The 13,841-nt window shown below is 45.0% G+C and overlaps 1 protein-coding gene across 3 annotated transcripts in view; it reads right to left on the reverse strand.

The window, feature by feature from the left end:
• The window catches only part of LOC122560473 (protein tweety homolog 3-like), a 307,798-nt gene that overhangs the window by 40,155 nt on the left and 253,802 nt on the right, over positions 1-13,841 (reverse strand). For all 3 annotated transcript variants that reach the window (XM_043711109.2, XM_043711111.2, XM_043711110.2), the window contains exon 11: positions 12,159-12,298. In XM_043711109.2, the coding sequence (XP_043567044.2) occupies positions 12,159-12,298 (140 nt within the window). The remainder of the gene's footprint in view (positions 1-12,158; positions 12,299-13,841) is intronic.

Raw genomic sequence — 13,841 nt, forward strand, 5'->3', positions numbered from 1 at the left:
GTACCAAAGATGAAAGATTTCCATTATATGGACAAACTAGATAAATTGGTGGCATTCTCAGAGCCAAATAGGTGAGACAGATATGTGATAGATATATTCAAAACCTGAAAGAGCTTTGGTAAGGAGAAATTGTCAGTAGCATAAGGGTTAATAACCAGAAGACACAGCCAAACAGGTGGGTACAAGAACCAAAGGTGATGAGCTATTATTTTTAAATTTGCAAATCAGGGTGACCTGAAAAATACTCTCTCTCAAAAGGTGGGGCGGGGGCAGATTAGTGACGACTCAATGGTACGTGAGAAAGAGAGAGAGAGAGATAGAGACAGAAGAGAGATAGACAGGGAAAACCCTGAGAGAGCGAGAGAGAGAGAGAACGACAGACAGACAGACAGAAAGTTGGGCAATCAAAGGAATGGGTAAAGGTGTCTGGGAGAATGAATGGCTGCAAATGGGGATCATTAGTTGCTGATTTTGTGGTAGCAGCCCATGTGATGACATGTTCTGATGTGTGGGGTTTGGGATAAGGATGTGGAAGAACGTGCTCAAGATCTAAAATTATTGAACTCCGTATCGAGTCCAGAAGGCTATAGGGTCCTCAAGTGGAAAATGAGGTACTTTCTTCCAGCTTGCACTGAACTTCAGTGGAGCAAGCCTGAGCCAGAGACTTTGGCCAGGGAACCAGGTGGTGTGTGTTGAAGTGGCAGGCAACAGGAAGCTCAGGGATTTTTTGCAGACAAACTTTAAGTGTTCTGCCATGCAGTCACTCAGTCTGCATTTCATCTCCCCAATGTAGAGGGGAACACATTATGAGCAGCAAATGCAGCAGACTGCATTGAGAGGAAGGTGCGTTTGGAGCCTTGGCTAGTGAGGACTGAGTAAGTAAACAGGCATTTTTCATTTGGGAATTGCAAGGGAAGCTGCCAAGAGGGTGTGGGGAGTCGTTGGAAGTGAAGCAGGAGGAGACAGGGTGTCCACAAGGGAACAGTCCAGTGGAAGTCTGTCTGGTGGTGGTGGAAATAGCGGCTAGTCATCCATTGGATATGGATGCTGGTGAGAAGGTAGGTGAGGACAAGGGGGACCCTATCACTGTTGTAGAAAGGAATAGAAGGGGTGAGGGACGAAATGCGCGAGATGGGCTGGACACAACATGACTGTCAACCACTGTGATGGGCAATCGTTGGTTGAGGAAGAAGGTGGACATTTTGGAAGCCCCTTTGCAGAAGCTGGCATCATCAGAATAGATGTGAAAGAGAATCTGGGAGAATGGATACAGTCTTTACAGGAAGCAGAGTGTGAGGATGTACATTCAAGGTAAGTGTCAGAATCAGTGGGTTCTAAGTGGATATTGGTGGCTAGCCGATTCCCAGAAATGGAGGAAGAGAAGGAAAGAGTCACAGATAGGCCAGGTGAAGGTGAGGGCAGGATGGAAATTGGAAGCAAAATTGAGAAATGTTTCCAATTACAGACGAGGAGGAATCAGCACTGTTGATGTCACTGATGTAGTGGGGTCAGAGTACGACTGAAACGAGGAATGTTCCACGCACCCCACAAATAGACAGGCATAACTGGGACCCATATGGGTTCATGGCCACACCCCTGACACGTAGAAAGTGGGAGAAGTTAAAGGAAAGGTTGTTCAAACTAAGGACGAGGTCAGTCAGGCAGAAGAGGGTGGTGGTGGATGGGGTGGGTTCAGGCTGTTTTCCAGGAAGAAGCAGAAAGCGCTGACACATATCCTGTACAGATATTTTCAAATCAATATGTTCATGGATAGCAGTGAGTTGAGGAGTGCGTAGGTTAAGTTATTTTATTTTACATTACGAATAACTCTCGGCACATCGTGGGCCAAAGGGCCTGTTCTGTGCTGTACTTTCTATGTTATGACACGTCTGGGCTTGAACCCAGTTCTTCTGGCTCAGAGGTAGGGACATTACCACCGTGCCATAAAAGTCTCAATGTGCTGCTGAGATTCCAAATGCGGTTTACCACTAGAGGGTGCAACAGCACTGCTGATGCCTCACCACATGACAGTCAATGTGTTACTGCAGCAATGTAAAAGCTTGGGGCCTTCACAGGCTGATTGCCATGGAATCTTGTAGGCCATGTTAACAAAAAAAACTGAATGGTCCCATTTATTTGCCAATTTCAATTTATTGGCCAACTAAGGATGTGTAAATCTCTAGGCCTGCAAACTTTGAACAAAAAATAAATAATAAATGTAAAATACATCGGAGCTGTCATAGCTTAGGTCCGCATATGGTGTACAGGATGTAATTTGAACTCCAGTGCAATACATCCGTCTGCAACCAACTAGATCCTTACTTTGCGATAGTAAGGACTGCAGATGCTGGAAGTCAGAGTCAATAAAACGTGGAACTGGAAAAGCACAGTGGGTCAGACAGCATCAGAGGAGCAGGAAAGTCGACATTTTGGGTCAGGAACCTTCATCAGGTCCTGGGTTATAAGGCAGTCCTCTTACTTCAGCAACACGTTTGGTGGTTAGTATAACCTGAAAGATACGGTGTGTCATGAAAGGGGAGAAGTTGAGGAGGGGGATATGGTGTGGTAACCTCAGCCAGTGTGGGAATTGAACTCATACTGTTGGTGTCACTCTGCATCGCAAACCAACTGTCCAGCCAGCTGAACTAACCAACCCTCAGGATACAACAGCTTGTGCAGCAAGCACAATTTTACATTCTTGCTCAAACTGACGTCAGGTTATATACATTTTGAAACATCCAGTTAACATAAAGCAAAGTGGTAAGATCCAGGTTATTGGTTGCAAGGTATGCTACTGAATTATGTACTCATCTAGATCAAAGTATTTCTAGATGATTTGGATATGAACATAGGAGGTATGGTTAGTAAGGGTGTAGATGACACCAAAATTGGAGGTGTAGTGGACAGGGAAGAAGGTTACCTCAGAGTACATTGGAATCTTGATCAGATGGACCAATGGGTTGAGGAGTGGCAGATGGAGTTTAATTTAGATAAGCATGAGACGCTGCATTTTGGAAAGGGCAGGTCCTGCCTGGGGAGTGCTGTTGAACAAACAGACCTTGGAGTAAAGTTTTATAGTTCCTTGGAAGCGGATCTACTGGTAGAAAAAATAGTAAAGAAGGTATTTGGTATGCTTTCCTTTATACCAAGTGGTCAGAACATTGAGTATAGGAGTTGGGAAGTCATGTTGTGGCTGTACAGGACATTGTCAAGGCCACTTTTGGAATATTGTGTGCAATTCTGGTCTCCCTCCTACAGGAAGGATGTTGTGAAACTTGAAAGGGCTCCGAAAAGATTCACACGAATGTTGCCTGGATTGGATGGTTTGAGCGATAGGGAGAAGCTGAACAGGCTGAGGCTGTTTTCTCTGGAGTGTCGGAGGCTGAGAGGTAACCTTACAAAAGTTTAAAAGTCATGAGGGGCAAGGATAAGGTAAATATACAAGGTCTTTTCCCAAGGGTGGGGGGAGTCCAGAACTATAGGGCATTGGTTTAGGGTGAGAGGGGAAAGATTTAAAAGAGACCTAAGGGGCAACATTTTCATAGAGGGCATGGGACATGTATGGAATAACTGCCAGAGGAAGTAGTGGAGGCTGGTACAGTTAAAGCATTTAAAGGCATCTGAGTGCATATATGAATAGGAAAGGTTAAGAGGGATATGGGCCGAGTGCTGCCAAATGGGACTAGATTAATTTAGGATACCTGTTCAACATGAATGAGTTGGACCAAAGGGACTGTTTCTGTGCTGTATATCTCTAAACAAGCTGTCTATACAAGTTGTTCAAAAAAGAAATAGAGAAGAAAGCAGGAGAGGTGGGAGTATTGGTTAAGGAGATGATTACAATACTAGAGAGAGAAGACATCCTAGTGGAATCAAATACAGAATCTATCCAGTTAGTTAAGCAGTAGAGGTAGCATTACTCTTCTGATGCATTCTACAGCTAGCCACTGATGGCAAAGATATAGAGGAATACAACTATTGGAAAATTACAATGAAGTGCAAGTCCTTTCTGAATGTTATCTTCTCGATTACCTGTACAGCCACAACATGACTTCCCAACTCCTATACTCAATGTTCTGACCACTTGGTATAAAGGAAAGCATACCAAATACCTTCTTTACTATTTTTTCTACCAGTATTTAAGTGAGATAGTGACAGTGCTACCCCATCCTTTCTTTAAATTCTTAATCCACAAGACCATTTCAAATGACAACAGAACTCGGCTATTTGGCCAATCATGTCTGCTCCAACATTCAATCGTGGCTGATAAGCTTCTTAACCCAATTCTCCTGCCTTCTCCCTTTAACCCTTGATCCCCTTACTTATCAAGAACCTCTGTCTTAAATACATTCAATGACTTGGCCTCCACTGCTCTCTGCAGTCACAAGTTCCACACATTCTCCACCCTTTGTCTGAAGAAATTCCTCTTCATCTCAGTTTTAAAGGGTTATTCCTTCACTGAGGCTATGCCCTTGGGTTCTAATCTCTTCTACTAGTGGAAACATTTTCTCCCAATTCATTCTATCCAGATATCTCGATGTTCTGTCAGTTTCAATAAGAACCCCCTCCCACCCCCATCCTTCTAAGTACAGCCCCAGAGTCCACAACCACTCCTTATATGATAAGTTCCTCATACCCATGATCATTCTTGTAAACCTTCTTCAGACTCTCTCAACACCAGGACATCATTCCTTAGATATGGGACTCAAAACTACTAACAATATTCTGAATATGTTCTAACCAGAATCTTGTACTGCTGAGGCTGTAGATCTCTGCTACTGTATTCTAGCCATCTTGAAATGAATGTTAACATGAATGTTGAGAATCCTGTATTAGGACTCCCAAGTTCCTTTGTTTTCCAGATTTCTGAAGCCTCTCCCATTTAGAAAATAATCTACATCTCTATTCTTCCGACCAAGGTGCAAAACCTCACACTGTATTCCATCTGATACTTCTTTGCCCACTTTCCTAGCCTGCCCTTCTGCAGCCTCCCCACTTCCTCAACACTACCTGCCTCCTACCTATCTTTGTGTTATCTATAAACTTAGCAACAATGCCCTCAGTTTCTTCATCCAGATGATTTAATGAGCAGTTGCGGTCCCAAAACAGATCCCTGTGCAGCTCCACCTGTCACCAACTTCCATCCTGAAAAAGGAATCCTTTATCCCTACTCTCTGCCTTATACCAGTCAGCCAATCCATTATCCATGTTAGCATCTTGTCCCTAACACAACAGACTCTATGTTCTTATTCAGCAGCCCCCTGTGCTACGCCTTGTCAAAGGCTTCTGGAAATCCATCACGTCTACTGTCTCTCCTTTGTCTAACTTCCACATTACCTCCCCAAAGAAATCTAGCATATTTGTCAGTCATAACCTCTCTTTGACTAACCCATATTGACTCCACCCTATTTGACCATGCACTTCCAATTAACCCATCTTTAATAATGGACTTTTAAATTTTACCAATGACTGTGATCAGGCTAATTGGCCCTGTCTTTTGCCTGCCTCCTTTTTTAAATAGGGTTGCACCTCTGCCATTTTCCGGTCCTCTGGGAGCTTCCCTGACTCCAGTGATTCCTGAAAAATCACCACCAATGCCTCCACAATCTCCTCAGCTTTTCTTCTTCAGAACTCTGGTGTGGAATCTGGGTAATTATCCACCTTCGGGACCTCTCAGCTTCCCCAGCAGCTTCTCCCTAATAATGGCCACTAGTGTCTTCCACCATGAAAACTGATGTAAAGTAACTATTCCTCTGCCTGTTACTACTTCCTTTCAGTAGTCCAATGTTCACTCCTGCTTCTCTCCAACTTTTACATATCTAAATACACTTTTGGAATTTTCTTTCATACTGTTAACTAGCTTATCCTCATTTCTTCAACCCCCATCCCTTAACTGTTTTTTTCAGTTATGCTCCTCTGGCTTTTAAAGGTTTCCTAATCCTCTGGCTTCCCACTAATCTTCACCACATTGTATACTTTTCCTTTTATGCTGTCCCTGACTTCTCGTCAGCCGTGGTTGCCTTGCCTTCCCATCAGTATATTTCTTTTTATCTTGGCTAAATTTCTGCTGTGCCTACCCAATTACCCCCAGAACAAAGAACATTACAACACTGAAGCAGGCGCTTTAGCCCTCCAAGCCTGTGCCAACACATTTTGCCCTTCCATACCAAAACAATCTTCACTTCCAGGATCTGTATCCCTCTATTCCTTTCTTATTCATGTATTTGTCCAGGTGCTTCTTGAATGCTGCTACTGTGTTTGCTTCTACCACCTCCTCTGGCAGCACGTTTCAGGCACTCACCATCCTCTGTGTGAAAAACCTGCATTGCATATTTCTTTTAAACTCTATCCTCCCTGCATTTTGAGCCTGTGTCCCTGAGTAATTGAGGAGAAAGTGAGGTCTGCAGATGCTGGAGATCAGAGCTGGAAATGTGTTGCTGGAAAAGCGCAGCAAGTCAGGCAGCATCCAGGGAACAGGAGAATCAACGTTTCGGGCATAAGCCCTTCTTCAGGAAGAAGGGCTTATGCCCGAAACGTTGATTCTCCTGTTCCCTGGATGCTGCCTGACTCCCTGAGTAATTGACCCCTCAGCCGAGAAAAGTGTCATACTTTCCACTCTATCCATGCCATCTGCAACCTTATAAACTTCTATCAGGTCACCCCTCAACCTCCTGTTGTCCAGTGAAAACAAACCCAGTCTATCCAACCTTTATTCAAAGCTAAAATCCCCCATACCCGGCAACATCCTGGTAAAACTTTTCTGTACCTTTGCCATTTCCGCTCCATGTCTTCCCTGCCAGGCTCTGCTTCTAGTGAACGCTGTCCAGCTCCTCCCTCAGTTATTTTTACTGCATTGTAAATCCTTCTTGCTCTTCCTCTCCTGGCTCTATTTGCAGCTTCTAAATCAGCTTAAATTTAGCATTGACACAGAAGTGGGATGAGAGGAGCAGGATTGGGAATGCAAATAACCATATCTTGAATCGATGGCTTCACTCCAGCTGCTGTCAAACACTACCTTGGAAATAACACCCGCTCCACTGGCCAACTCTGCCTGCATGCAGGCAATCTTCCCCTTACCCCGTCCCCAATGGAGGAGTTCCAGACTAGTTTAAATGCACAAAACTCAGATAAGGACATCGACAGGCCTGATGCAGAAAGGTCTGACATATACTGCTGGAAATCTAAATTAGAGTGGTGCTGGAAAAGCACAGCAGTTCAGGCAGCATCCGAGGAGCAGTAAAATCGACGTTTCGGGCAAAAGCCCTTCATCAGGAATACAGGCAGAGAGCCTGAAGGGTGGAGAGATAAGTGAGAGGAGGTTGGGGGTGGGGAGAAAGTAGCATAGAGTACAATAGGTGAGTGGGGGAGGGGATGAAGGTGATAGGTTAGGGGGGAGGGGGGAGTGGATAGGTGGAAAAGGAGATAGGCAGGTGGGACAAGTCATGGGGACAGTGCTGAGCTGGAAGTTTGGAACTGGGGTGAGGTTGGGGAAGTGGAAATGAGAAAACTGGTGAAGTCCACATTGGTGCTCTGGGGTTGAAGTGTTCCAAGGCGGAGGATGAGACGTTCTTCCTCCAGGTGTCTGGTGGTGAGGGAGCAGCGGTGAAGGAGGCCCAGGACCTCCATTTCCTCAGCAAAGTGAGGGGGTGGGGAGTTGAAATGTTGGGCCACAGGGTGGTGTGGTTGATTGGTGTGGGTGTCCCAGAGATGTTCCCTAAAGCGCTATGCTAGGAGGCGTCCAGTCTCCCCAATGTAGAGGAGACCCCATCGGGAGCAACGGATACAATAAATGATATTGGTGGATGTGCAGGTAAAGCTTTGAGGGCGGAGGTGTGGGATGTGGGGTCTGAGGGCGGAGGTGTGGGATGTGGACGAGATGCGTTGTAGAGCATCTTTAACCACGTGGGAAGGGAAATTGCAGTCTCTAAAGAAGGAGGCCATCTGGTGTGTTCTGTGGTGGAACTGATCCTCCTGGAAGCAGATATGGCAGAGGCGGAGGAATTGGGAATACGGGATGGCATTTTTGCAGGAGGTAGGGTGGGAAGAGGTGTAATCCAGGTAGCTGTGGGAGTCGGTGGGGTTTGTAAAAAATGTCGGTGTCAAGTCGGTCGTCATTAATGGAGATGGAGAGGTCCAGGAAGGGGAGGGAGGTGTCAGAGATGGTCCAGGTAAATTTAAGGTCAGGGTGGAATGTGTTGGTGAAGTTGATGAATTGCTCACCCTCCTCACGGGAGCACGAGGTGGTGCCAATGCAGTCATCAATGTAGCGGAGGAAGAGGTGGGGAGTGGTGCCGGTGTAATTACGGAAGATGGACTATTCTACGTAGCCAACAAAGAGACAGGCATAGCTGGGGTCCATACGGGTGCCCATGGCTACCCCTTTGGTCTGGAGGAAGTGGGAGGATTTGAAGGAGAAATTGTTAAGGGTGAGGACCAGTTCGGCCAGACGAATGAGAGTGTCGGTGGAAGGGTATTGTTGGGGACGTCGGGAGAGGAAGAAACGTACGGCTTGGAGGTCCTGGTCATGGCAGATGGAGGTGTAGAGGGATTGGATATCCATGGTGAAGATGAGGCATTGGGGGCCAGGGAAACGGAAGTCTTGGAGGAGGTGGAGGGTGTGGGTGGTGTCTTGACTGTATGTGGAGAGTTCCTGGATTAGGGGGTATAGGGCAGTGTCGAGGTAGGTAGAAATAAGTTCAGTGGGGCAGCAGCATGCTGAGACAATGGGTCGGCCAGGGTGGTCAGGCTTGTGGATCTTGGGAAGGAGGGGTTCCCGGACTATGAGTTTGGAAGCTGTGGGTGGGAGGTCTCCTGAGGTGATGAGGTTCTGTATGGTCTGGGAGATGATGGTTTGGTGAAGGGGGGTGGGGTCATGGTCGAGGGGGCAGTAGGAAAGAGGTGTCCTCGAATTGGCGTTTGGCTTCAGCGGTGTAGAGGTCAGTGCGCCCCCTTTATCTGCTGGCTTGATGGTCAAGTTGGGATTGGAGCAGAGGGAGTGGAGGGCTGCGTGTTGTGAGGTGAGAGGTTGGAGTGGGGGAGAGGGGTAGACAGGTTCAGGCGATTAATGTCCCAGCGGCAGTTGGAAATGAAGAGGTCGCGGGTGGGTAATAGGCCAGCACGGGGTGTCCAGGTGGATGCAGTGTGTTGGAGGTGGGCGAAGGGATCCTCGGAAGGTGGGCGGGAGTTCTGATTGTGAAAGTAAGCTCGGAGGCGGAGGCAGTGGAAGAAGTGTTCCACATCACGGCGTGTATTAAATTCACTGATGTGTGGGCGGAGGGGGATCACCAGGATCACTGGACTTGATGCAAACAAATAAAAAACCGTGGCCTTCTTTGGAAATAGAGAAATATCACAGGCAGACAGAAACTGAATGGAAAGGAAATCCCAATTCAACAAAACTCAGCTGCCTTAGGCATCATATTTACAGAACCTTCCTGGTGCAGTTTTTGCAGTTAGTAATGTACCAGGGATCAAAACTATTGCCCTCCCAGAGGACTCTTCTTGAGATTTCGAAGAGTGTCAGGAGCTTCTTTTTTGTTCTTACAAACTCATTTATTAGATTATGTTGTTTTGTCGTAACATTGTCTTCTGTATTCAAACTGTTATATGGGTTACTTGGACTTGCACAGAAGCAGAATGAGAAGAATTCAACAGATTCAAAATTTACTACTCCATTAAAGCCCCTACACACAATAGCAGCATTAATTTCAAACATCACAGTTCTTAAATTAGCAAGAGATAACCTTTTTAAGTTCACAAGTTCTGATTTTTTAAAAAACGTGACAAGAAACATCAACTACACATTTCCCATGGACTGGTGAGGTCAAAACTGAAAGGGTGTTTAGATTACTTACAGTGTGGAAACAGGCCCTTCGGCCCAACAAGTCCACACCGACCCGCCGAAGTGTAACCCACCCATTCCCGTACATTTACCCCTTTACCTAACACTACAGGCAATTTAGCATGGACAATTCACCTGACCTGCACATCTTTGGACTGTGGGAGGAAACCGGAGCACCCGGAGGAAACCCACGCAGACACGGGGAGAATGTGCAAACTCCACACAGTCAGTCAGTCGCCTGAGGTGGGAATTGAACCCAGGTCTCTGGCGCTGTGAGGCAGCAGTGCTAACCACTGTGCCACCGTGCCGCCCAAACACCATGTGTATTTGGATCGAACAGAACCACTGCATTTTAAATAATTTACATTATGTAAGGCAAAACTCAGCTGCCTTACAGTATGTAAGACACGTTGAGATGTGATAACACATATATGTAAATCTTAATAAAGTAAAACTGTTCAGTATTACATTAGTTTTAAATCGAACACTGGCAAGTAGATAATCCCGTTGAAACTGCTCTCCCATCTCCACTGCTCATCAATCTTACAAATCCAACTGATCGAAGTTTCTCTGGTCTCCTCGGGTTCCCTATGTTTTGGTCTTGCCAGCCTCACTCTCCATCGACCCTCTCTGCTCCAGCCTCTGGTCTGATTACCTCTGGCTTCATCAGTCTTACTTCTCATAGCTGTTTCTATGGCCCCGCTTGCTCCAGCTTCCAGAGACTTCTTCATTGCCACCATTCGCCTTTTTGCTTCTCCTCCAATCACAGATTGTTTCCCTCCAATCTTTGCTGCCAAGAGGCTCATGTTGAACCTATCACTATCAACCATGAGAGAGAGCCAACCTGTGACTGGAGAAGCGGCTCCTCAGATTCTGACTGTTCAGCTACATGGATGATTTTTCAATGACTGGTCATCCCCATGACTGAATTCTCCAGGGTGAATTCACCCTCCACCCCCTGTGTATATTGAAGTTTGCAATAGAATACTGGAAACCTACTAAGCACTACAGACGATGAAACAAAAATAGAAATTGCTGGAGAAACGCAGCATCTGTGGAGAAGAAGCAGAGTTAACATTTTGAGTATAATGACCATTCTTTAGAAATGATAGTAGCTAGGAATGGGTGATATTTATGCTAAAGACAGGAGGTGTTGCTAATGGTGGAATAAGTGGTACATTAGCAAGAATGGAGCTTAAAGAAAGAGAGGAAATGACAGTAAGGAGACAAAAGGATGGATGATAATATGGCAGGGAGAAAGCTAATAATGGGGACCATAAGTAGATGAAGGAAGCAGCTGATGTCAATACAAGGCTTGAGCTTTGGGGTGGGTAAAGGACATGGTGTTCTGTTTCTAAAATTATTGAACTCAATATTGAGTCCAGAAGGCTACAGGGTCCCCAATGGAGAATGAGGTGCTTTCTTCCAGTTTTTGCTGAGCTTCGCTGGAATACTGCAACAGGCCTGAGACAGAGATTTTGGCCAGGGAGCACAGTGGTGTGTTGAAGTGGCAGGCATTCAGAGCTCAGGTCCATTTTGTGGACAGAATGTAGTTTTTTTGTTAAGTGGTCACTCAGTCTGCATTTCATCTCCACAGAATACAAGGGACCACACGGTGAGCAGCAATTACAATAGACTAGATTGAGTGAACACACACACATTGAGAGATGGCAAAGGCATGTGAACCTCCAAAATGGCAAAGCTAACATTAAACTACTGATACCCACTGTCTGATATCAAGCTCTGTCTGCAGTTAGGTGTAAGTCCACAGATTCCTGTGCAAATAAGGCATCTGGTGCACTACCAATCTGAAGCACATGTGTGGCATGGACATTATTTTTTATTGCTCAAGAGACCTCACTGTACTCAAAGAACTGGCACACAGCCCAATTTCACCACACCCCTGCACATATCAGTAGCATTCTTGCAGATGCAATTTAATTGAGGCTTAAAATATAATGTGATGTTAAATGTGATGTGTTGACTATTTAGTTATGAAGAGTTAAGCAACTCAGTAGTTACAGTAAGACAATTTTTTGAGTAAATCACTTTTCATTCTACCACCCGCCCATGTTTCACTACAACAGAGGAATTATATATATAGTTACATTATAATTACAGAAATTTAACACATACTTAACTGCTCAAATAATACTTCATTTGCCGACTTTTAAATGATTTCTGTTTAGATTCTGCAACTTATGTCGAAAACAGTTTTTCTGCACATCTGCCTTCAACCATTCAAAGCGTAAATAATTTGTGGGTTAATTACCTAGTAACTATACCTCTGCTTTAGATTACAAATATATTACTGTACCTCTTGCTCTGCTTCCAGGTATGAGGAACACTGCAGACAATTGAACTTAGCATCAGTGCAGTTACAAAGGAGAATAAAACCAAATAAATTAGGCCCTCCACACCATCATAGCACAGTCCTGTCAGTGCCTGCACATAATCCTGTCGAAAATAAAGAAAAAAAATGACATCAAAAACAGAAGGACAATCATTGGTCACAACTCCCACGTTTGTGTGGCCAATGGTAAAAACAATGACTTCAAGGTTAGTTGGGGGTGCCCCAGATATTAAAAGACTCATGCATAAATTGTCACATGATGAAATACTGGACTGTGTCGACATTCAACTAGCATACTCAAAGGAATGTATATTGAGGAAAAGCAGCAACAGGAACTTTCAAAACAAAATGTACAGCAAAACTGCTATGTGCCCTTATTAATTATTGGTTATCTGCAAAATATTTTCTGTGATTGGAGTTGTAACAGTTAGGTTAGGGAAAATAGCAGAGGCTGAGTTTGACTTACTTCCAAATTCATTTACATGGCTGTAGCCGTGAGTTAGGTGGGTCGGGGAGTCATGGAGGTCGAGTTGCAGGAGCCTCAGCTCTTGTCCTTGTCCAACACATTCAAGAGTTTTGTGGGGATGGGAATGGGGACTGCAGAGTGGATGAACCATTTGACTGCAGCTCCATGGTGTAGGGAGCCATTCAAGTGGTAGGGCGGGGGAGTAAATGTCATTGTAATTGGGGATAGTATAGTTAGGGACATAGACACATTTTTGTGACCAGCATCGAGAATCCTGAAGGTTGTGTTGCCTGCCTGGTGCTTGGGTTTGGGATATCTCATCTGGGCTGCAGAGGAACTTGGAGTGGGAGGGTAAAGATCCAGTGATTGTGGTCCATGTAGGTACTAACGGTATGGATAAAACTAGGGCAGAGTTCTGCTACGGGTGTATGAACAGATCCGAGATCAATTAAAAAGCAAAACCAAAAAGGGCCATGAGCTAACCGGCACAGGGTCAACAAGATTAAGCAGGCAAGTGCGTAGCTCAAAGATTGATGTGGGAGAAATTGATTTGAATTAATGGGACATCAGCACCAGTACTGGGGAAGAAGCGACCTGTTCCGATGGGATGGTCTTCATCTGAATCCTGCAGGTACCAGAGTCCTAATGAATCGCATAATTCGGGCTATAGACTGGGCTTTATACTCAATAGGAGCGGGGAGAGTTTAGTTATGGGGGAAATTAGAAAACCCAACTTAAAGGAGGAGGAGATAAGAGTGCAGGTTAGTGATGTGGCAGATGGTTACTAGACAATAAAAGCTGAGGGACAGAACAGGTAAATAACTTTATGCACCAAGGAATTATAAAAAAGGAAAATTTAACAGTGGAACAAATTCAAAAGCTTTATATATAAATGCGCAAAGCATTTGAAACAAAATTAATAAGTTAATAGCGCAAATAGAAATAAAAAGGTACGATTTGGTAGTGATTACTGAGACATGGTTACAGGGAGAACCGGTCTGGGAATTGAATATCCAAGGCTACTCAGCATTTTGGAAAGATGGACTGAAAGAAAATGGAAGTGGTGTGGCCTTGCTGGTGAAGGAAGGGATCAGTGCCGTAATGAGAAATGACATAAATATGGGAGAGCTGGAAATGTGTTGCTGGAAAAGCGCAGCAGGTCAGGCAGCATCCAGGGAACA

The sequence above is a fragment of the Chiloscyllium plagiosum genome, unplaced genomic scaffold (genome assembly GCF_037043375.1).
Source record: "Chiloscyllium plagiosum isolate Xiang-an unplaced genomic scaffold, Cpla_swu_hap1 HiC_scaffold_20, whole genome shotgun sequence".
NCBI classification, from domain to species: domain Eukaryota; kingdom Metazoa; phylum Chordata; class Chondrichthyes; order Orectolobiformes; family Hemiscylliidae; genus Chiloscyllium; species Chiloscyllium plagiosum.